At 46.0% G+C, this 24,739-nt stretch overlaps 2 protein-coding genes across 2 annotated transcripts; one reads left to right on the top strand and one right to left on the bottom strand.

Annotated features, from left to right (window-relative positions):
- Window positions 1-426: 426 nt before the first annotated feature.
- Window positions 427-19,453, top strand: rbm28 (RNA binding motif protein 28). Its single transcript, XM_056281763.1, has 20 exons — window positions 427-775; window positions 1,630-1,776; window positions 2,215-2,315; window positions 2,457-2,532; window positions 2,696-2,788; window positions 3,197-3,268; window positions 3,446-3,548; window positions 3,639-3,853; window positions 3,966-4,032; window positions 4,188-4,297; window positions 4,393-4,466; window positions 5,909-6,044; window positions 6,632-6,696; window positions 6,821-6,979; window positions 7,994-8,143; window positions 8,411-8,485; window positions 17,131-17,251; window positions 17,537-17,675; window positions 18,662-18,779; window positions 19,067-19,453. Exons 1-20 carry the CDS (start codon window positions 658-660, stop codon window positions 19,205-19,207), a joined length of 2,280 nt encoding a protein of 759 aa, XP_056137738.1. The 5' UTR covers window positions 427-657; the 3' UTR covers window positions 19,208-19,453.
- A 719-nt stretch (window positions 19,454-20,172) lies between these two features.
- On the bottom strand, window positions 20,173-24,326 carry LOC130114323 (leptin-like). The gene is made up of 3 exons (XM_056282174.1): window positions 24,316-24,326; window positions 23,427-23,614; window positions 20,173-21,236 (listed from the first exon to the last, which is right to left on the bottom strand). Exons 2-3 carry the CDS (start codon window positions 23,577-23,579, stop codon window positions 20,895-20,897), a joined length of 495 nt encoding a protein of 164 aa, XP_056138149.1. The 5' UTR covers window positions 23,580-23,614; window positions 24,316-24,326; the 3' UTR covers window positions 20,173-20,894.
- Between the last annotated feature and the right edge of the window lie 413 nt (window positions 24,327-24,739).

The following is a 24,739-nucleotide window of genomic DNA, read 5'->3' as shown; positions in this document are numbered from 1 at the left end:
CAGCAGCGTACCGGGGGACCTGATCCGCGGGGATACCTGCAAGGGGGGAGATACCTGCAAGGGGGGAGATACCTGCAAGGAGGGGGGATACCTGCAAGGGGGGGATACCTGCAAGGGGGGGATATCTGCAAGGGGGGGGTACCTGCAGTCAGCTGAGGCTGAAGGGGTCGCTTCCGTTCGCCTCTCAGTAAACGTTGAGTCCGGACGAGCCGATTCAGCTCTGTGAGACCGTTTTGTGGTTTCAGTTTGAATGAAAGTAACGTGTACTCGGTGCGCCGTGACTCCTGCAAGCATTTGGTGAGTATTAGACCCGATAATATTCCCGTCCAGAAGGTGGCGGTACCGCGCCGAAAACGTCTACCAACCAACCTACCAACCAACACAAAACGGAAGAAGAAGAAGAAGACCGACAACTTCCGTTAGATTTCGAAGATGGCCGCTCCCTCATGTAAACATGCGACGTCGTGTTATTTGGCTAACATGTCCGGTTGAGCAGTTTAAAGGAGTGTTTCCGTATAAGCAGTGACCGCTTTGTTTGTTTCATAGTGGAAAGGCGACATCGTCAACATCTCGGAAGCGAAACACCGATCCGTAGGACGATCCGTGGCGCCTCGTCAGCCCAGCGTTAGCGTCAACACGGCGGCGAAGCGGGGAGCCATGCCGTCGTTGACTTTGTTTGTCAGGTCTTTACCAACGTCAGCCTCAAACGAACGTCTTGAGGATATATTCTCTGAAGTCGGGCCCGTCAAACAGTGCTTCGTCGTCAACGAAAAAGGTGAGACACTTAAAGTGGGTTACACTTTTTGGTAACACTTTAGTATGGGGAACATATTCTAAGTAACAAAAACTTAATTACTAGTGAATTAGTAATGATCAAGATGCCACTTTAGTATGGGGAACATAGTCTAAGTAACAAAAACTTAATTACTAGTGAATTACTAATGATCAAGATGCCACTTTAGTATGGGGAACATAAAAAAACTTAATTACTAGTGAATTAGTAATGATCAAGATGCCGCTTTAGTATGGGGAACATATTCTAAGTAACAAAAACTTAATTACTAGTGAATTAGTAATGATCAAGATGCCACTTTAGTATGGGGAACATATTCTAAGTAACAAAAACTTAATTACTAGTGAATTAGTAATGATCAAGATGCCACTTTAGTATGGGGAACATATTCTAAGTAACAAAAACTTAATTTACAGTAATTTAACACTATGAACACTTGTAGTTTTGTGTGTTGTTATGTAAGAACAGACCATATTCATTAAGTGTTAGTAAGGGAGAATAACTCTTCTTGTGGTACTACCACCTTATAAAGGCCATACTAAGCAAAGCATATTGAGGTGGTACTACTAATAAGCAATACTTCTGAGGTTATAGAGGGAAAACTCATAGTTAATGGCTTACTGGTTGTATAATAGGGCCATGCAGAATAAGGCATTAATGAGTACGTAATGATGACCAATTAAGAGCCAATATGTTGCTAATTTGCATGCTAATAAGCACCTAATTAATGGTGACTATGTTCCCCATACTAAGGTGTTACCCACTTTTTTTTACAGTCGTTTTAACACATTAGAATTATGTCCCTTGATTTTTGTTTTTCTCTGCATATCTACCAGGAACAAAAACATGCCGGGGGTTCGGGTACGTCACCTTCTCTATGGAGGAGGATGCACAGCGAGCACTGAAAGAAATAAAGGAATACGACGGACATCGGATATCTTTATCACTGGCAAAAAGGAAAACAAATGTCAAGAGAAAAACAGGTTTGGATTAATGTATCAGTAAACACATTGGAATCATGATGTGAGGTTAGTTGTCGTCTGGGATTTTGGTTATCTGTCGATCCCTGGTCTTAGAGACTGCTCGACGGTAAAGTGATACAAAACTGAACCTATTTGACTGTTTTAACTGAGTGACATAAACAATAACTCTCGGCTTGGCCATTATATCCACATTACTCATGATCATTTCTGATTTGTTTGTGTGTGTAAATATCTTATGAAAGCATCACTAGTCATCCCCAAAATGCTATCACATTATCGGTATTGAGACATTCAGTCAAAGTCATATTTGATTTTTCAATATTGCCCCGTACTAGTATGAACATATGACCAACAATCACAGAATACCAGCTTACGGGAGAATTAAACTGGTATGTAATAACAATTTAAATCTGTGCTCTGGTTCTGTCTCTTTTCCAGCACCGGATGAGCCAGCGCCAAAGAGTACTGATCAGAAACCCAAAGGAATACGGAAAAATATGATGAAAGCCAGACTTATAATCAGGAATCTTAGTTTTAAGGTATGACCATTTGGTATAAAATGTAATAGTAAAGCATGCATTCGTCATTCCTCTGACTCTTCTCAGTCGCACTCAGTTTACATGGTATAAGGAAGCATCTTTCTTGACCTGTAATGCTTAAAATGTTGTCTTGTGTGGAAGTGCTCTGAGGAGGACTTGAAGCAAACCTTTGCCAGTTTTGGAACCGTCCTTGAAACCAAGATCCCTCTTAAACCCGGTAAAACAAATCACAACAACAATACACATCTGAAATAATAGTTTATTAAAATATAAGATGTAAAAAAAAAACCAACCAAGATTGTTTTTGAGTTATTGTAGCTTAAGATTAGGTTGATTGCTTCTTCCCTCTGTTTATTTGACTTTGTTCATTCTTTGCATAGATGGGAAAATGCGAGGATTTGCATTTGTCATGTTTAAGAATGTGTCTGAGGCAGGGAGAGCCCTCAGTGCTATGAACCTGAAGGAGATCAAAGGTTTGTGAGATGTCTTTGTCTCGAGGACTATTACGCCCCTTTTCCGCTACGTGGTACCGACTCAACTCGACTTGACTTTTTCACTTTCCATTACTGGAAAGTATCGGCATTTTGGTAACTGTTACTACTTTTCTGGTACCACCTTTGTCGAGGTTCCAGAAAAACTGGAGTGGGTACCAAAATCATTGTAGACCAGCTACGCTGAGGGGGTACTGTTATGGTAATGGAAAACGACACTCGTTGAGTTGAGCCGGTATCATGTTGTGGAAAAGGGGCATTAGTGATACACTTTGTTGTTGTTGCTGTTTGTGACCTCACTTTGAAAATAATAACCATTTTTCATCAATTGTGATTCAATGATTGTGATTTCTTGAGTGTTTGAATTGCTACTGTTGTTTTCTTTCACAGGTCGGCCGGTAGCCGTTGACTGGGCTGTTCCCAAGGATAAGTTTGTTGCAACACAACCATCCTCCAGTGAAGGTAATGGCTGTATGGTACAGCGGTAAAAGTAGATGATCACATATGTTAATGTAGGACATGACATGTTAAATGATTTGTAAATCTGGAAGGAGAAGGTGTGTTATGTATCTTCCAGGGTAGCTGACAATTTGTAAATGGATATGTGCAAATATGATATGAACCTTGCACACAACACAGGATCAAATAAAAAGGAAGAGGAAAGTGCAAATCAGTCCCATCCAGAAAGTGTCCCTGAAGAAGAGGAAAGAGAAGAAAAACAAGCAGTGCCTCAAAAAAAGAAGTATGACCCTAAAATCTGTATGCCTCAATTTATTTATCTCCAGATTGCTAAAATGGCTGACAACCATCTTGTTACCAATCCTCTCCATAGGTTCGGGCCTAAAGTTGTGCAAGAGTTGGAAGAGTCCCATTCAGAAGATGAGGACAGTGGCGAAGAACAAGATAGTGAGGAGGAAGATGAAGTAGAGGAGGAAGAGGAGTATGAAGAAGAAGAAGAAGATGATGATGATGATGATGTGTCCCAGGAGGGAGAAGATGACGAGAGTAGCCTTGAGTCAGATGATGAGGATGAGGAGGATGAATCAGGTGTGATTGTGTGTTGTTTGTTTTTCTTTCATAGTTTTGAATGGAATGCACTCACAAGTTTTCTTGCACAAGGGCCATTTCATATTGATGGCTTTACTTATTCTGTCTTTAGGTCACAAGAAAACACCAAGCAGACCACCCTCTTTAGATGTAACAGAGGGCAGAACTATCTTCATCAGGTTGGCAAGTCTCTTCTCACCCTGTTTTTAACTTGTCATTCACCTTACACCGTCCTCCTCCACTCATTTTACTCCTCATATACCCAGCTTCAACTCCTGTTCCCCCAGCACTTGTTTCTCATCCTAATCTCTTTTTCATGTTCGACCTTGCTTAGGAATCTTTCCTTTGACACTGAGGAGGAAGACCTGGAGGAGGTCCTTCTGCGCTATGGAGAGCTTAAATATGTCAAAATTGTTGTCCACCCAGACACAGGGCACTCTAAAGGTCAGGCAGCAGTACTTATGAGAAACACTCTTCTCTCGGTTTTGATTGTCAGCAAGCTGACTAATGATTTTATTTGGTTTGTGTCTTTTTGCCAGGTTGTGCATTTGCCCAATTTAAGAGTAAAGAACCTGCAGAGAAATGCATAGCTGCAGCACAGGATGAAGCAGAGGTAAAATATAGGCTAACATAATTCACACCAGTTTTCATTTTAAGTTAGGAAAGTGAAACTATTCCATTGAACTCCAGTTTAATAGTAAGATGTGTGTTTTGCTCAGCGAGTTAGGGCTGTCACTTCTTCCAAAAATCAAGTTCAAACGAATTTGAAATGACGCGCAATTCATTCAAATTAATTCGAATGCCCCCCGTTCAGTACCATAATACATACGGTCTCATCTAATTTTTTTCCCTCTACACGTGGCTACACAGCCCCCCAACAGGTAAACACTACATAGAACTGTTTAAAAAACAAGTACAATCTGTTTAAAAATTATTAAAATAAATACGGTCTTGTACCTGAGGCAATGCGACACAGCAGTGCAACCTTGTGGGTTTTATTTCATTGCACATAAAAATAAATCATCAACTCAGTGTGTATCCATGATCCTGTAATTAAAACAGTCTAGTTAATTAATTCAGCCCTGCATCACCAACTGCATTATCACTTGAAAAACGTAACCCCATTTTCTATAGTAGCCTCCTTGAAATCTCCTCAGAAAACACGGCTGGGGGGCGTCGGGGTGGTGTGGCGGTCTATTCCGTTGCCTACCAACACAGTGATTGCTGGTTCGAATCCCCGTGTTACCTCCAGCTTGGTTGGGCGTCCCCACAGACATAATTGGCCGTGTCTGCGGGTGGGAAGCCGGATGTGGGTATGTGTCCTGGTCGCTGCACTAGCGCCTCCTCTGGTCGGTTGGGATGCCTGTTCGGGGGGGAGGGGGAACTGGGGGGAATAGCGTGATTCTCCCACACGCTACGTCCCCTTGGCGAAACTCCTCACTGTCAGGTGAAAAGAAGCTGCTGGCGACTCCACATGTATGGGAGGAGGCATGTGGTAGTCTGCAGCCCTCCCCTGATTGGCAGAGGAGGTGGAGCAGTGACCCGGATGGCTTGGAAGAGTGGGGTAATTGGCCAAGTACAATTGGGGAGAGAAAAAAAGGGGGGAAAAATCCAAAAAGAAAGAAAACACGGCTGGCTTGCAACCACATGCACCACAGACACAGTTGGTGTAGCAGGTAAAAAACCCTCCGCCCTGCCTACGGGACGCGCCGCGTCCATGCTCGGTGTATTTGAGGTGTAACAATGAATGACAACAACATTAACGGTAAAACGGACGACACTCGCGACAACATAACATTATCATCTGAGTTTACTGATGGGTCAATATGTCAAGCTGCTAGTGAATTTTTAGAGCGTCCTCTGCTGGGTCCCAGGGCAAACTACTTCAGACAGTCTGTTGTGCATATAAACTGTAAATTTTGAATTAGAACAGGTCATTACAGTTCAAATATTAACTTTCCCCCACATTCGAACGAATTTTTGAATTCCAAATGAAAAAAGAAAGCCCTACAGTGTGCTCATGTTGGTTGTTGTATTGCTGGGTGTGTGACTCAGAGCGGGGGTATCCGGGTGGATGGCAGGAAGCTGTTGATTGTGGCAGCAGTAACCAGGGAGGATGCTGCCAAGCTGAAGACTAAGAAGGTGAAAGTGGAAACGGGCACAAGGAACCTCTACCTGGCCAGGGAAGGATGTGAGTTGACCGAATATGTTGTATTCTCTTAAATCGCGCAACCACCGCTCCTCTACTTTTCTCCCTTTACACCCCCCTCCCCCATAGCTCTCTCCAATGACCATTATCACTCTGCCTCTGATCCTTTGGTACACTAAATCTATATGCCCTCATGATGCTGTCTGTAGTGTTACATTTTTTTTGGGTTGTTGTGTATGTGAAAAGCATTTCTGGATAAGATGTATTAAGACTGATATGGAGTGAAGATGAGGTTCCTGCACTTTGCTAAGCAGTGGTAGAACATAACCATTTTGCCCCCAGTTTTGTTTATCATAGAGGGCTCATAGCAGCCGTAAGACCAGACCAGACAAGACTTTCCAAGTTAATGACAGAACTTGCAGGGTTAAGTTTGGCTTGTGAGGCCAGTATTGGAGTATCCGCGTAGCCTATTCCCTGTAGTGAAATCGCTGATGTTATACAGTGTACGTAGTGAATTGCTGCTCTTCCTCAGCAGACTATCAGTAACAGTACCCCAATGCTTGAGTTGCCTTTGAGTCCTGCTTTTTTTATCTCGCCCTGTTTGTGGCTCCATAATCCTCATGAATCAGTGATCCGTGCTGGAACCAAGGCTGCGGAGGGCGTGCCTGAAGCAGACATGAACAAGAGAGCGAGAGTGAGTTCTTTCTCCCTACCACCTCTTTCCAACTATTCCCACAACTTGTTAGGATCATAGCTTTGCAACTCCTTAAACAACCGCTTTACTTACTTTTGCAATTTCTTTCACTTTTTTCCTTTAGTTTGAAGATGTGAAGAGGGCCAAACTCAAGGGCGTAAATGTGTTTGTGTCAAAGACTCGATTATGCGTCCATAACCTGCCCAAGTCAGTGGACAATAAAAAACTGAAAGCACTTTGCCTTCAAGCTGTAAAAGGAAACAAAGGCGTCCGCATCACTGAGGTAAGACGATACATGACACGCCAGTAGGGTTTTTATTCAAGGCGTCGTGTTTAGTTGGTTCTCCCCTGCTAATGATGGCTCTGTCAGACATGCTTGTTTAAATGTCCTATGAGGAATTTTAGATTTTTGCATTTTGGCAGCCCCTATGTGGACAGAAGTAGTATCAAAACAGCTTCCTTGTTACAAAGATCTGCATTCCCCCTCTGATGGCTCCTTCATTTGTTTTGAAGAGAAGAGTGAGGGATGTGGTGTTTTGGAAAAACAGGCGTTTGCATCATGGTATCCCATCTGTGTGCTAGATTTTGCGAGGGATACCGTCTGGTGGCAGGCATTTGGACTCATACAGCAATATGTAAACTTGCCGCTGGTGGTCTCAGCTGCTCATGCTGGTCATATAGAGGGATGCAAATTAAACTTAAACAAAATTAGTTGGTAAATAATTGATAAATAATCAGATAAAAACGTGTAGCAACTTGAAGTGGCAATAAGCTTTCAAAGACCTCACAAAATGTTATCTTTTGGGGGCGTCCAGGTGGTGTGGTGGTCTATTCTGTTGCCTGCCAACACGGGGAATGCCAGTTCGAATCCCCGTGTTACCTGCAGCTTGGTCGGGCGTCCCTACAGACACAGTTGACCATGTCTGCGGGTGGGAAGCCGGATGTGGGTATGACTCCTGGTCGCTGCACTAGCACCTCCTCTGGTCGGTCGGGGCGCCTCTTCAAAGGGGAGGGGGAACTGGGGGGAATAGTGTGATCCTCCCACATGCTATGTCCCCCCCTGCTCCGCATGTATCGGAGGAAGCACGTGGTAGTCTGCAGCCCTTCCCGGATCAGCAGAGGGGGTGGAGCAGCGACTGGGACGGCTCGGAAGAGTGGGGTAATTGGCCAAGTACAATTTGGGGAAAATAAAATAAAAGAAAAAATCTCCTCTTTTGACCACTAAGAGGTGCTGTTGCCCTCTGTCCATGATAGTTATGACGGTGCAGTGAAAATGCTTTTCCCTTGTTTCTCTTAGTGCAGGGTGATGTACGACAGGAAGCCCGAGAAGGGCAAGTCGGTGGGACAGTCTCTGGGATACGGCTTTGTTCAGTTCCAAGATCACGAGCACGCTCTCGGCACGCTGCGTTACCTCAACAACAACCCCGACATCTTCGGCTCTCACAAGGTGGGTTTGTGCAGAGGAAGGCTTCTGCTCTTGGGTCACACACAGGGTAACTTTGTCAGGGGCACCTGGAAACTTTGCAGTGTCGCTGTCTTCATAGATTTATCTCTGGACCCGCTGGCCTTGTGCAGGGTTTTTCTGGGAATTGACCGTTTTGATATTGATTTGCGTGTCAATTTCTGTGTGAACATTTGTGCGTGGTTTGTATTTGGTCTGGCAACCTGTCTTGTTTAATCAGTTTCCTAATTTCCTTTCTGGGTCATTCCACAGAGACCTATTGTTGAGTTCTCCCTGGAGGACAAAAGGAAACTCAAAATAAAAGAAATCCGGCACCAGAAAAATAAGGTGCGTATTTGTGGCATTTCTGAGTTTTGGAAATGAGCTGCTCCTTGTGAAATGGAAATCTGTCCTGTGTTCTAGGGGTGTTATGATACACCAGTATTGAGGATAACTGAGATATTTAAAATTGAAATATTAATATCATGTTAGTAATGCACATATGATATTGTGTAAACAATCCAGCGCCTCGTAAATCATTTCCGTTGCTTTCCCTTCTCGCTTCGTCTCCCTTCCCCGGGGGGCAGTAACTAGCTCGTGTGTCGATCGCCCAAGTTGTGTTGTAATGATGATAAGAAATAGGTTTCCGGCTGTCAGTCTGTTTTCACTCACCTTCACACACCCACCAGTCCTGCTCTGGTTTACCCGCTTTTGGAAAGACCGGCCCCTTATACCCCATCTCCACTGCATGGTACTGGCTCAACTCCACTCTACTCACCTTACTTTGGGATTTGGTTTTCCACTGCAGATGGAATATGATTTTACACACACAGGGGAAGTGTCCCCTCATGCCGTGCCCCTCACGGCGAAGCCCTGCTGGTCATTTGTGGGCGTGTTGACTAGTTGTTTTTATTTATATTTAAATAAATATACATATATTTATATGTATTTATATTTTATTTATTTATTTAATTTAATTTATCTATTTATAGTGGTGTTTTTATGTCACCTTTTTTTAGTATCGGCTCAGCTCACTTGGAACCTTGACAGAGGTGGTACCAAAAAAAGTACCTGGTACCAGGTACTATCCCTAACTTCTGCCCAATGGAAGACCAAAAAAAGCGAGTGGATCGTCCGTTTCCATCTCTTCCTGTCCTCTGCATCTTCCTCTGTCACACTTGTGACATATGGATGTAGTGATATGTACATATGTACGTACATATGAACATATGGATGTGGTGAGAGAGGACACCCGCATGTCCTCCCTCACCACATCCATAAACCTCCTCTTTGGCCTTCCTCTTCTCCTCTTCCCTGGCAGCTCCATATTCAGCATCCTTCTCCCAGTATACCCAGCATCTCTCCTCCACACATGTCCAAGCCATCTCAATCTTGTCTCTCTTGCTTTGTCTCCAAACCGTCCAACCTGAGCCGTCCCTCTAATATACTCATTCCTAATCCTGTCCTTCTTCATCACTCCCAGTGAAAATCTTGAGTCGAGCCGGTACCATGCAGTGGAAAAGGGGCATTAGGTACTTTTATGGTGAGTTGCAAAAGTCAGTATATCGACTGATGCCGGTGAATAACGAGCAGGGAGGAGTTAGACCTCCACTTCGTCAGCCTACCCAGGCCTTTGCGTCTTGTTAAGTCCGCATTTGTTATATATTTGCATGTGTGTCCCCGTGAAAAGTCATCTCATCTTCTCAAGGAATCTGTCGAGGATCCGACCGCTTAACATCTCCGGAGACTCGACAACAGCTTAATAATCACCACGGTAACCGTGAATCGGTGAAAGCTGGGTGATTAGTTGTGTTTTGTTTTTTTGCCTTTTTTCCTCTTGACTTAAGCTTTGGGGGTTTGTGGATTTTTGTTTGTGAGTTACATGAACTGAACTGCAGTTGAGAATACTTCCTTGTTATGAGTTTTGTTTGTTTGACAACCGGGAAATCCTGAAGTGGAGTATTTTTGTTGCGTGAACTAAACTGATGGTGTTCACAGAAAATTGAATCAGTTCATCAGGACACAAGGTTTATTGAGAGAAACGTCTCATCACTCATCCAAGGGACCTCTTCAGTCTCCACTGACTGCAGGTGTCCCCACCCTTATAAACAATACAGTGACTGCAGGTGTCCCCACCCTTATAAACAATACAGTGACTGCAGGTGTCCCCACCCTTATAAACAATACAGTGACTGCAGGTGTCCCCACCCTTATAAACAATACAGTGACTGCAGGTGTCCCCACCCTTATAAACAATACAGTGACTGCAGGTACCCCACCCTTATAAACAATACAGTGACTGCAGGTACCCCACCCTTATAAACAATACAGTGACTGCAGGTACCCCACCCTTATAAACAATACAGTGACTGCAGGTGTCCCCACCCTTATAAACAATACAGTGACTGCAGGTGTCCCCACCCTTATAAATAATGCAGTGACTGCAGGTGTCCCCACCCTTATAAACAATACAGTGACTGCAGGTACCCCACCCTTATAAACAATACAGTGACTGCAGGTATCCCCACCCTTATAAACAATACAGTGACTGCAGGTGTCCCCACCCTTATAAACAATACAGTGACTGCAGGTACCCCACCCTTATAAACAATACAGTGACTGCAGGTATCCCACCCTTATAAACAATACAGTGACTGCAGGTGTCCCCACCCTTATAAACAATACAGTGACTGCAGGTGTCCCCACCCTTATAAACAATACAGTGACTGCAGGTGTCCCCACCCTTATAAACAATACAGTGACTGCAGGTGTCCCCACCCTTATAAACAATACAGTGACTGCAGGTGTCCCCACCCTTATAAACAATACAGTGACTGCAGGTGTCCCCACCCTTATCAACAATACAGTGACTGCAGGTGTCCCCACCCTTATAAACAATACAGTGACTGCAGGTGTCCCCACCCTTATAAACAATACAGTGACTGCAGGTGTCCCGACCCTTATAAACAATACAGTGACTGCAGGTACCCCACCCTTATAAACAATACAGTGACTGCAGGTGTCCCCACCCTTATAAACAATACAGTGACTGCAGGTGTCCCCACCCTTATAAACAATACAGTGACTGCAGGTACCCCACCCTTATAAACAATACAGTGACTGCAGGTATCCCACCCTTATAAACAATACAGTGACTGCAGGTGTCCCCACCCTTATAAACAATACAGTGACTGCAGGTGTCCCCACCCTTATAAACAATACAGTGACTGCAGGTGTCCCCACCCTTATAAACAATACAGTGACTGCAGGTGTCCCCACCCTTATAAACAATACAGTGACTGCAGGTACCCCACCCTTATAAACAATACAGTGACTGCAGGTACCCCACCCTTATAAACAATACAGTGACTGCAGGTACCCCACCCTTATAAACAATACAGTGACTGCAGGTGTCCCCACCCTTATAAACAATACAGTGACTGCAGGTGTCCCCACCCTTATAAATAATGCAGTGACTGCAGGTGTCCCCACCCTTATAAACAATACAGTGACTGCAGGTACCCCACCCTTATAAACAATACAGTGACTGCAGGTATCCCCACCCTTATAAACAATACAGTGACTGCAGGTGTCCCCACCCTTATAAACAATACAGTGACTGCAGGTACCCCACCCTTATAAACAATACAGTGACTGCAGGTATCCCACCCTTATAAACAATACAGTGACTGCAGGTGTCCCCACCCTTATAAACAATACAGTGACTGCAGGTGTCCCCACCCTTATAAACAATACAGTGACTGCAGGTGTCCCCACCCTTATAAACAATACAGTGACTGCAGGTGTCCCCACCCTTATAAACAATACAGTGACTGCAGGTGTCCCCACCCTTATAAACAATACAGTGACTGCAGGTGTCCCCACCCTTATCAACAATACAGTGACTGCAGGTGTCCCCACCCTTATAAACAATACAGTGACTGCAGGTGTCCCCACCCTTATAAACAATACAGTGACTGCAGGTGTCCCGACCCTTATAAACAATACAGTGACTGCAGGTACCCCACCCTTATAAACAATACAGTGACTGCAGGTGTCCCCACCCTTATAAACAATACAGTGACTGCAGGTGTCCCCACCCTTATAAACAATACAGTGACTGCAGGTGTCCCCACCCTTATAAACAATACAGTGACTGCAGGTGTCCCCACCCTTATAAACAATACAGTGACTGCAGGTGTCCCCACCCTTATAAACAATACAGTGACTGCAGGTGTCCCCACCCTTATAAACAATACAGTGACTGCAGGTGTCCCCACCCTTATAAACAATACAGTGACTGCAGGTGTCCCCACCCTTATCAACAATACAGTGACTGCAGGTGTCCCCACCCTTATAAACAATACAGTGACTGCAGGTGTCCCCACCCTTATAAACAATACAGTGACTGCAGGTGTCCCGACCCTTATAAACAATACAGTGACTGCAGGTACCCCACCCTTATAAACAATACAGTGACTGCAGGTGTCCCCACCCTTATAAACAATACAGTGACTGCAGGTGTCCCCACCCTTATAAACAATACAGTGACTGCAGGTGTCCCCACCCTTATAAACAATACAGTGACTGCAGGTGTCCCCACCCTTATAAACAATACAGTGACTGCAGGTGTCCCCACCCTTATAAACAATACAGTGACTGCAGGTGTCCCCACCCTTATAAACAATACAGTGACTGCAGGTGTCCCCACCCTTATAAACAATACAGTGACTGCAGGTGTCCCCACCCTTATCAACAATACAGTGACTGCAGGTGTCCCCACCCTTATAAACAATACAGTGACTGCAGGTACCCCACCCTTATAAACAATACAGTGGCATAACGACTGAAAACAACAGTCGGTCTCATATGCAAATTGCCGTGACCGTTAACTGGAGTTATAGTGGCCATGTGTACTATTCACAGAGGATCGGGGAATAGTTGAAATCACAGCATTGCAAGATGGTGACAGATGTACTCTTAGCCCCCCCCCCCCCCCCGGTTCAGGGATGGTCGTTCCATCTTCACATAGATGGCCTCTTACTCCCCATTCAAACCAGCGTTCCTCCCTATCAGGGATTTCCTTGAAAGAGTGGCCACTGGCCTGTAGATGGTGTAGACTTTGGAGTCCTGGTCTGACATGTTGGCTGTGCTGTGTTGCATCATCCTCTTGGCCAGCGTCTGTGTAGTTTCCCCAATGTACAAGTCATGGCAATCCCCCTGACACTTAACATTATACACTATATTGCTCTGTTTGTGCCGGGGGACCTGATCCTTGGGGTCGACCAATTTCTGGCACAGCGTGTTATGGGGTTTGAAAGCAAGTGAGATGCGGTGTTTGGATAATACACGTCTCAACTGTTCCGACACTCCCATCACATACGGAATCACCACTGGTTTAGGCTTAGACAGCTGTTGTCCTTCTCCTCTCTTCGACTGGTTGGTGCACTGTTTGGGGTCTTCCTGGCTTTGTCAAATGCCCAGTTAGGATAACCACACTTAACCAGGGCCTGTTTAATGTGGGATTTCTCCCCTTCCCCGGCTGTTGTGTCGGTGGGGACGTTGTCAGCTCAGTGGTGGAGTGTCCTGATGACTCCTAGTTTGTGCTCCAGTGGATGATGAGAGTCAAACCTGAAGTACTGATCAGTATGTGTTGATTTATGTTAAACATCAACAATCAAATGTCCCCCATCACCAACTGCAACTTCACAGTCCAAGAAGGCTAACCTGTCATGTTCCACATCCTCCCTGGTGAACTTGATGTGGTTGTCCACAGAGTTAATGTGGTCGGTGAAACGTGGTATGTCCTGAGATTTAATTTTAACCCAGGTGTCGTCCACAAATCTGAACCAATGGCTAGGTGGTGTCGCTGGATAGGACGTCAGAGCCTCTTTTTGGCCACTACAGGTGATCTGTATGTATCTTAGGTAAACCATCCAGACTAGGTGTATAAACTATGGTACAAAATTCTGTCAACAGCATTGTCCTGTTCTAACAGCTTCAGGCAATCGATCACCTTTTTCTTGTAACCACTGCCTGGATCTCGTTTCAGAGGCTCATAAATATTCATGTAGTCTGCCGTCCTTTGTGCCGTTCACTCGTACTTGCGTACAAGTTTAAGGCAATTCTAACCGAAATGAGTCAAAATGTTTCTATGCATCTGCAGTAATCCAGGTAAGGAAATCACAGAACTGATAGTGGTAACCGGGATATCCCAAAGTGGAACATATTTACTTTATAAACTGAACTGAATTATATGGAACTTTTTTTCCCCCTTTTGCTCTAATATAACCTTTGAAAATAGACTGATGGTGTGTTTGAGTTTATTTCAGTTGGTTTTTTTATTTCCCTGCCTTGCAATTGATTATACATTTGTTTGTGCTGTAAAACAAATAATCAGGGGTCATGTGTATTCTGAATGCATCTATCCTTTGTGGGGTTTGGTATTGACTCAGGCAGGTTTAAGCTTGGTCATGCACAACACTAGCTAGCTACTACCATAATGTGTGGCTATTACTGCCGTGCAAAATCATGTCATGAAAATTGGAAAGAGGAAAAAATTATGTAAGGACATGGTCAGTGGGCATGAAATCACAGTATATCAGAGTGGTTAGTTGTCAGACTGTTAAGACACTAACACTAACTAACTAACACTAGCTAGACACTAACACTAACTAACTAACACTAGCTAGACACTAACACTAACTAACTAACACTAGCTAGACACTAACACTAACTAACTAACACTAGATAGACACTAACACTAGCTAGAGGTTAGACACTAAGGAAGGAGAAAAGAACTTGTACTGATTGGCTAGACAGAGGGACTGAGCTGGGAAGGATGTGCAGCAGGTTAAGGCGATCAAGTATAGAGATGGAATTGCATTGGACAAGTGAGGAGAGTGTGCTGAGAAGGTGGAAGGAGTACTTTGAGGGGCTGATGAAGGAAGAAAATGAAGAGAGAGAGAAGGTTGGATGATGTGGGGATAGTGAATCAGGAAGTGCGGTGGATTAGCAAGGAGGAAGTGAGGGCAGCTATGAAGAGGATGAAGAGTGGAAAGGCAGTTGGTCCTGATGACATACCTGTGGAGGCATGGAGGTGTTTAGGAGAGATGGCAGTGGGGTTTTTAACTAGATTGTTTAACACAATCCTGGAAAGTGAGAGGATGCCTGAGGAGTGGAGAAGAAGCATACTGGTACCGATTTTCAAGAACAAGGGCGACGTGCAGAACTGTAGCAACTACAGAGGTATAAAGTTGATCAGCCACAGCATGAAGATATGGGAAAGAGTAACAGAAGCTAGGTTAAGAGGAGGAGAGGTGATGATCAGCGAGCAGCAGTATGGTTTCATGCCAGGAAAGAGCACCACAGATGTGATGTTTGCTTTGAGAATGTTGATGGAGAAGTATAGAGGAGGCCAGAAGGAGGTACATTGTGTCTTTGTAGATTTAGAGAAAGCATACGACAGGGTGCCGAGAGAGGAGGTGTGGTATTGTATGAGGAAGTCAGGAGTTGCAGAGAAGCATGTAGGAGTGGTGCAGGATATGTATGAGGGAAGTGTGACAGTGGTGAGGTGTGGGGTTGGAATGACAGATGGGTTCAAGGTGGAGGTGGGATTACATCAAGGATCGGCTCTGAGCCCTTTCTTGTTTGCAATGGTGATGGACAGGTTGACGGACAAGATCAGGCAGGACTCTCTGTGGACAATGATGTTTGCGGTTGACATTGTGATCTGTAGTGAGAGTAGGGTGCAGGTGGAGGAGAGCCTGGAGAGGTGGAGGTATGCACTGGAGAGAAGAGGAATGAAAGTCAGTAGGAGCACGACGGAATACCTATGTGTGAATGAGAGGGAGGACAGTGGAATGGTGAGGATGCAAGGAGTAAAGATGATGAAGGCGTATGAGTTTAAATACTTGGGGTCAGCTGTCCAAATAAACGGGGTGTGCAGAAGAGAGGTGAAGAAGAGAGGGCAGGCAGGGTGGAGTGGGTGGAGAAGAGTGTCAGGAGTGATGTGTGACAGAAGGGTACCAGCAAGAGTTAAAGGGAAGGTTTACAAGATGGTAGTGAGACCAGCTATGTTGTATGGTCTGGAGACAGTGGTACTGATGAAAAGACAGGAGGTGGAGCTGGAGGTGGTGGAGGTGAAGATGATAAGATTTTCACTGGGAGTGATGAAGAAGGACAGGATTAGGAAGGAGTATATTAGAGGGACAGCTCAGGTTGGACGCTTTGGAGAAAAAGGAAGAGAGGCAAGACTGAGATGGTTTGGACATGTGTGAAGGAGAGATGCTGGGTATACTGGGAGAAGGATGCTGAATATGGAGCTGCCAGGGAAGAGGAGAAGAGGAAGGCCAAAGAGGAGGTTTATGGATGTGGTGAGGGAGGACATGCAGGTGGCTGGTGTGACAGAGGAAGATGCAGAGGACAGGAAGAGATGGAAACGGATGATCCACTGTGGCGCCCCCTAACGGGAGCAGCTGAAAGTAGTAGTGTAGCGAATTTGGCGATGTCGTCTTTTGGTGCAGTACACCCCCGGATCGAATCCCGCAGCGGGCGGAAATATGCTCGGTTACATTGGTGGCAGCGGTGGGATCCAGAAGCGTGCAGATCCTCATAAGTCTCCTCGGAGCACGGGTTTAACCAAGTGCGAGGGGGCGCTTCCGGGAGAAGGTGACTACTGTAACCTAAAAAAAAGACTCATTGGCTGATCGCCAGGGGGTCGGCCACCATTACTCGAGCAGTTAGCGATGTCGCCTTGTGGTGCAGTACACCCCGCATCAAATCCCACACAGGGCGAGAAAATACCTCCGTTACAGTAGTAGTAGGAGTAGTTGTTGTTGTTGTAGTTGTAGTAGTGGTTGTCAGACTGTGGTCTCACACAAGAACTGCACAGTTATGGTGATAATACCATGATCGTAAATTCTTTTGGCCGCCATAATCGTGTAGGGAAGTTCTCATATCGGGACCTTCCTGCTGTGTGCTTGTTTTTCTAGGAGCGTTTCAGAAGCGTGCCAGGGAAGAAGGGTGGCGCCAAGCCACAGTCGCAGACACCTGGAGATGCCTCTCGCCCGAAGACAGACGCACAGAACACACAGGCGTCTAGAAACGGTCACGGTATGAACATTGTCTTTCTCTGAATTAGTCGGTTTCCTTTAGTTTGTGTAAATGTGAGGGACACGTTAGGCCGTGGCACATACCGTGGCGTGTGCCGGTTGTAAGATCATCTGGTTTTCCTCCCCACTAATTGGTATCTTACCATTAGCAGTAGCGTGTTTATCAAACATGTGTTTCCATTTAAGCAACAATTTTCTTCTCTGGTTGAAGATTACATGAGATCTGAACAGTCATCACAGGGAAACTGTTTTCCTTTGTCTGTCTTCCCGCCGCCGCGTGAATCAGCCCCGGCGCTGAACCGGAAGCAGGGCAGACACTTCTCCGGCTTCCAGACCAACCCCGAGGTGGAACACGTTGAAATGGAAGACGGAAAGAAGCGCAGAGCGGTCCTCCCTTTCCCCTCCCACCGGGGACCCAAGATCAGGTATGGGTCGCGTCATTATTACTTTGCTGAAGCTGCTTTTCACCTCCTGTTGAATCCCACAGTGGGTATGAAATGGCAGACAGGTTGATGCCCCGGCTGTTAAAGATGCAACGCAGAGTTCAGTCGACAACCAGCAATTTAGGGTAGTGCACATGTTCTCAAAAGCCATCACTTTTTTGGGGGGGGGGGGGAATTTCTCCCCCTTTTTTCCCCCAATTGTACTTGGCCAATCACCCCACTCTCCGAGCCGTCCCGGTCGCTGATCCGGGGAGGGCTGCAGACTACCACATGCCTCCTCCCATACATGTGGAGTCACCAGCCGCTTCTTTTCACCTGACAGTGAGGAGTTTCACCAGGGGGACGTAGCGTGTGAGAGGATCACGATATTCCCCCCAGTCCCCCCCCCCCGAACAGGCGCCCCGACCGACCAGAGGAGGCGCTAGTGCAGCGACCAGGACACATACCCACATCCGGCTTCCCACCTGCAGACACGGCCAGTTGAGTCTGTAGGGACGCCCGACCAAGCCGGAGGTAACACGGGGATTCAAACAGGCGATCCTCGTGTCGGTAGGCAGCGGAATAGACCGCCACCCCACCCGGACGCCCAGCAAAAACCGTCACTTTTAAATGGAAGCTAAACCTTTTGTGGAGTCGAACCTCATGAGCCTTCGCGTACATATTAACATGTGTTGTTAAAGTCGTGTTTCCCCGGCAGACAAGTGAACTCGGAGCAGGTTAACAACGTGTCTTTAATGAGTCCGGACAACAACCACAACACTGCTGCCGTGTGACGGTGATTAATAAGGCAGTGCTGCAGTTATGAATTATGCCTTGTATTATGTCTCGGTTACATATATTGTTATAGTCATATGTGTCACTTATTTTGTATTGTATTTTAAGCTTGCGCAGCACTTTGGTTCAGCTGCGGTTGCTTTAAATGTGCTATATAAATAACCTTGACTTGACTTTATCGCATGAATGTGCAGAATGCGGGATAAAGGAAAGAAAAACGCCCCTCCACCCAAGAAGGTCGGGGCTGGCTCCAGCCGGAGAGAGCGAAAGGCACGACAGAACATTGAAAAACCCACAGGGTCCAGGATCCAGGTACTGTAGATTTGATTCATGGACAGTATAAAGCACCGCGGAGAGGAGGGACTCTGCTGGTAAAGTGGACCTCACGTGCATGTGCACAGCCTGGACACTCCGGATGGATGGTGGATGGATGGTGGATGGATGGGTGTGTGGGTGGATGGATTACAGGTGACACCGCTGCATGTGAATTTCAGTGACGATCATTTCTATCACTGAATATAGTTGTCTTGTCAGCAAGGGGACCCTCTTGTTTTCAGGGAAGTGGTTTAATGGGGGCACCTCTTGTCTTTGCTTTCCAGGCTGTTAAACCAACCAGAAGCCACGTCAGGAACAGAGACGACGCACGATTTGATAGCCTGGTGGAGCAGTACAAGAGAAAACTGATGGGAACCAGCAACCAGACTACCAACGTCAAACGGACCAAATGGTTCAACAGTTAGCCGCTGTGTTTGTGTACAGTGAGAGACAGAATATGTGGCCATTAAGAATATGAGCGCTGGAATCAAGCCCCGCTATATTCAACTAAATAAGATTTTTGAAAAAACATTTTTAATGCTCCGTAAACCTTTATTGTAACGTCACTGCCCTGAAGTTCCCTGTGTGACTGTTCATATTTAACTTGCTGTTGCTTTTACCTCCAGAAATTAATAAAAGATTTTTTTTTATCAATCTGTCTAAATGAGTGATGTTTTTTTTTTCTTCTCCCCAATTGTATCCGGCTAAATACCCCACTCTTCCGAGCTGCCCCGGTCTCTGCTCCACCCCCTCTGCTGATCCGGGGAGGGCTGCAGACTACCACATGCCTCCTCCCATACATGTGGAGTCACCAGCCGCTCCTTTTCACCTGACAGTGAGGAGTTTCACCAGGGGGACGTAGCGCGTGGGAGGATCACGCTATTCCCCCCCCCCCCAGAACAGGCGCTCTGACCAACCAGAGGAGGCGGTAGTACGAGAACCAGGACACACACCCACATCCGGCTCCCCACCTGCAGACACAGCCAACCGTGTCTGTAGAGACGCCCGACCAAGCCGGAGGCAACACGGGGATTCGAACCGGCGATCCCCGTGTTGGTAGGCGACAGAATAGAGCGCCACGCGTGATGATTTTTTTCAACGACCCCTGAAGCCAAACTTTGGAATTTGCTGTCAAAACTGACACGGGGTTTTGAAGTGTGTCCTAAAGCGGTGCGGCGTGGGTTCGGTCTGGAACGTTCTCGGAACAGTTTGGAACCGGAGCCGTTAACCGTGAGCCGATGGCTCTGGACAAGTGCCTCCCACACATGTGTTGTGGATTCGGGAGCGCATTGTTGCCCCTTTTTTGAGACAGTCACCCTCATAAATGACACGAGGCCTATTTCTGGTACTCACACCCAACAAACGAGCAGAATCCACTCGGCGTACTTGGAAAAACACTTTAATGCACGTGAACCGGCTAGTTTGCATCGGTTTGAAAAAGGCGCTAGCCTGTAGTATACAAAACTGCAATATAAATAACATGGATTCCAGCGGTTTGGTAACCTGTGACTGCTCTACTCGTGTGTCCCCCTTCTTCCTTCCAGTTGTTAAATGAAAACATCTGCTACTCGGCATTCTTTTCCACCGGGCTTTCAGGAATCTCGTAGATGCCGATCGTGACTTCCCATTTTGGACGAGACAACCGGCCCAACTCTGCTGAGCCAGCTGGATGACTGAGAGAGGACAAGAGCTTCTTTTTTTTTCACACCGTCCTGTTGAATACAGTACTCGAGTTCAAACCCAAGCGCTCTCCCCCCCCCCCCCCCACAGCAGTGTGTGTCAGTAGCAGATTCGCTGGTCTGCAAAGCCTAAATATGTTTGCATGTAAACATTGGTGTTACTAACTGAATATATTTGCTACAGACAAACTTGTATGTAAACATTCTTACAGAATTCATTTCTCTTATAAAACGCCTTCTTTAAATATATATATATATATATATAATATAAATACTCAAGGTCAAAGAATAGATGGCTTTAGAAAACAATGTTCAGTATGTTAAAATGACCAACGCTGCGTCACAGTGCCGACTTCTGTGACTTGACACGTCACAGTTTCAAGTCGCCGACTCGGATTTGCTCAGCAAATCTTTCGACCGCGGCCCGGCACCATCAGCACGTCCCCAGGAGGTCGAGGTTCTTCAGCAGCTGACCGAGGAAGTCCTTCAGCCCCATCAGCGCCTCGATGCTCACCGTGTAAACGTACTGTTTCCGACTCTGCAGCTCCGCCAGCCGCCCCTGCAGCGAGGGCTTGGGCCGCAGGTCTCCGCAGAGCCCCTGCCTCCAGTCGTTCAGGTAGCCCCTCAGGGAGGAGACCTCCAGCTTCAGCTGAGGCAGCCCGTCTAGGTTTTCGGAGAGCAGGCTGTCGTAGCCCTCGAGGACCACCACTATCGAGGAAAGCCCGTCCACGCTGTCCGGGGGCGAGTTGATGGTGGGGCCGGAAGGGAACTGCAGCTACAGAAACAAGAGAAATCATCCAGTCAGAGGACTTAAACCGACCGAGGTGGACCCCTCCGAGGACACATCAAACTCGGCGAACCAATCTCCGCACGCGTCAGACTACTTGTTGCATGTTCAGAAAGGAGTAGGAGGAAGTACGCACTTGTTTTGTCCTACCCCTTCTCACCTCTTAAGTTAATTTGGTGTTTTGTTGTACTACATTAATCCCTCTGGGGAAAGCCCTCTCTGCATTTAAGCCATCCTGGCTGTGTAGCTAGGAGCAGCGGGCAGCCACCGTGCAGCGCCCGGGGACCAGCTCCAGCTCGTCTTGCCGTGGCCTCGGGTCAGGGACACAGACAGGAGTACGAACCCTAACATGCATGTCTTTCTGATGGTGGGGGAAACCGGAGCACCCGGAGAAAACCCGCCACAGACACGGGGAGAACATGCCAACTCCACACAGAGGACGACCTGGGATGACCCCCAAGGTTGGACAACCCCCGGGGTTCGAAGCCAGGACCTTCTTGCTGTGAGGCGACAGCGCTAACCACTGGGCCACCGGGCAGAGGTGAAAAAACCCGGCCCAGAAAGTTAAAACCCCTACCGTGTCTTTACTCCACCCATGTACTAAACCATCAGATTGCACCGGACTAGTTTCCCAAATCAGCTGGTTGATACATGGATGGAGTAAAGACACGGTAAGGGTTTTTGCTTTCTGGACCGGGTTTTTCCACCTCTGCCACTGTGCCGCCTATTCAGCTACTGTACATTTCAAACTCAGTTCCCACTCTTCTGTGTAGGTCACATTCAATGCAAGTTGTGCTGCACAATACAAACTCACCTACTGTGAACAATATGAGAAAAAACACACGAGAGAAAGAAAAACACGCCCTAATGTCGCGTACCAAGTGTATTCCAGTATTACACACTGAATCAGAATCAGAACCGGTACCAGAATCCTTCACTCATCCCCGAGGGGAAATTGGGTTCTATTGCAGACACTCACGCCCCAGTAAGAAAAAACTAGAAACTAACAAAATACAAGATACAAGATAACAAGGAAAATAGAAACAAGATAACAGAAACAAACAGAAATAAAAGATAAAATAAGAAACAGAAATAAGAACAGAATATATCAACAAGCATGGGGCACATAACACCCTGTCTATACTGCACTACCGCAGCACACAACAGTTGAAGCATGTAATATGTATTGCAGTATTATATATGGTAATGTGTATTGCAGTATTATATATGTTAATATGCATTGCAGTATTATATATTATAATGTGTATTGCAGTATTATATATGGTAATATCCATTGCAATATTATATATTATAATATGTATTGCAGTATTATACATGGTAATATGCACTGCAGTATTATATATTGTAATATGCATTGCAGTATTATATATGTTAATATGCATTGCAGTATTATATATGGTAATATGCATTGCAATATTATATATTATAATATGTATTGCAGTATTATATATATGGTAATATGCATTGCAGTATTATATAGTAATGTGTATTGCAGTATTATATATATGGTAATGTGTATTGCAGTATTATATATATATATGGTAATATGCATTGCAGTATTATATATATATGGTAATATGCATTGCAGTATTATATATATGGTAATGTGTATTGCAGTATTATATATATATATGGTAATATGCATTGCAGTATTATATATATGGCAATGTGTATTGCAGTATTATATATATATATGGTAATATGCATTGTAGTATTATACATATGGTAATGTGTATTGCAGTATTATATATATGGTAGTGTGTATTAAAGTATTATATATATATATGGTAATATGCATTGTAGTATTATACATATGGTAATGTGTATTGCAGTATTATATATATATGGTAATATGCATTGCAGTCTTATACATATGGTAATGTGTATTGCAGTATTATATATATATGGTAATATGCATTGCAGTATTATATACATATGGTAATGTGTATTGCAGTATTATATATATACATATGGTAATGTGTATTGCAGTATTATATATATGGTAATGTGTATTGCAGTATTATATATATGGTAATGTGTATTGCAGTATTATATATATATATATAGTAATATGCATTGCAGTATTATATACATATGGTAATGTGTATTGCAGTATTATATATATGTGTATGGTAATGTATATTGCAGTATTATTACCTGAGAGTACATCTCTATCTTCCTCAGCAGCTGCTCAGCGTTGCGCTTGACTTTGGACCTGACAGCCTCCCGCGACAGAGGAGCCGCTCTGCCCACGGCCACGAGCTGCAGGAGGGAGAAGAGGAAGAGGAGGAGGGCCTTCGTCTTGTCCATATTTGGGATGCGGGCGGACAGTCACACCGGTATTCCTGGGAGGAAGAGAGCGGGAATGTGCTCAGAGACGCCGTTACGCAAGCAAATGTTATTTCCCATCTTTCAACGTTTAGGACCCCCCGCCCCCCCCCCCCCCGCGCGCCGCCACGTGGGGCCGCGGGGCCACCCGGGCTCGTGCAGCCGCTGTTTAAACACCTGTCCTCCCCTGCCATTGATCACACGGCCCGTTTGGTTTGGATTGGACGCGTGGGGGGATCCCCAACTATGTAATCGGTACAAAGATCACCGAGTCGGGCCGAGTGGCCACACAGACGTCCGCTGCCCCTCGCACCCCCCTCCCCCCGCCCTCCCCCTGAGGGTCCTGACCAGGCTGAAGGTCCCACTACTGATAAGCACTCTGAGTCACCAACACCAACAAAACCAGCGAGAAAACAAGGACACGCAACACTTGTTACACGCTGCACGGCGGGGGGAGGGGGAGGGGGAGGGAGGGGAGGGGAGGAGGGGGGGGGGTCCCGACTAATGCTGCACACCAGAAATAACTTGAAAACTGCTCATCACTTGCACCTCTTCACTTCTGCTACGGGGGGCGGTTTGAGGAAGGGGTCCGGAGGGAAAGGCATGCCGGCGCAGTGGACAGAGGGGGCGCGGCGGAGGTGCGGAGGGTCCGAGGAAAGAAACGCGGAGGAGCAAGCGGAGGAGCAGAGGCGTCGGGAGGAGGAGGAGGGGACCTTACCTTGGTCGATCTGCAAGTGCAATGCCACTGTCGGGCTCCATCAGGATATCTTATAGTGCGGGGCTGTTGACTCATCTCTTACTCACCTCGCCCCGACCCCCCATCCCTCCCCCCCAACCCGCCACCCCCTCGCTCGCATCTCCCCCATCGGAGTCCGTTGGCACTTAGATGACAGGAAAGAGGCCACATACTTTGCTGACTTTCCCCATCGCATATTTCATTGATGTGGGGGGGGGGGGAGAAGAAAAACACACAAGTCACAGAAATTCTTTGTGTGTGAGATCTGAAAAGTCTCCGCTGCCAGCAGGCGGGCCGAGCCACGCGACCACGTGACTCAAGGTGGAACTGCAACAGTCGCTTCCAATTTGGGTCAATTATGGTCTAGATCTTAACTTAATTAGGCAAGCCGAGTCAGAACATCTCC

The sequence above is a fragment of the Lampris incognitus genome, chromosome 6 (assembly GCF_029633865.1).
Source record: "Lampris incognitus isolate fLamInc1 chromosome 6, fLamInc1.hap2, whole genome shotgun sequence".
NCBI lineage: Eukaryota > Metazoa > Chordata > Actinopteri > Lampriformes > Lampridae > Lampris > Lampris incognitus.
This window is presented reverse-complemented; position numbering and strand designations above follow the sequence as displayed.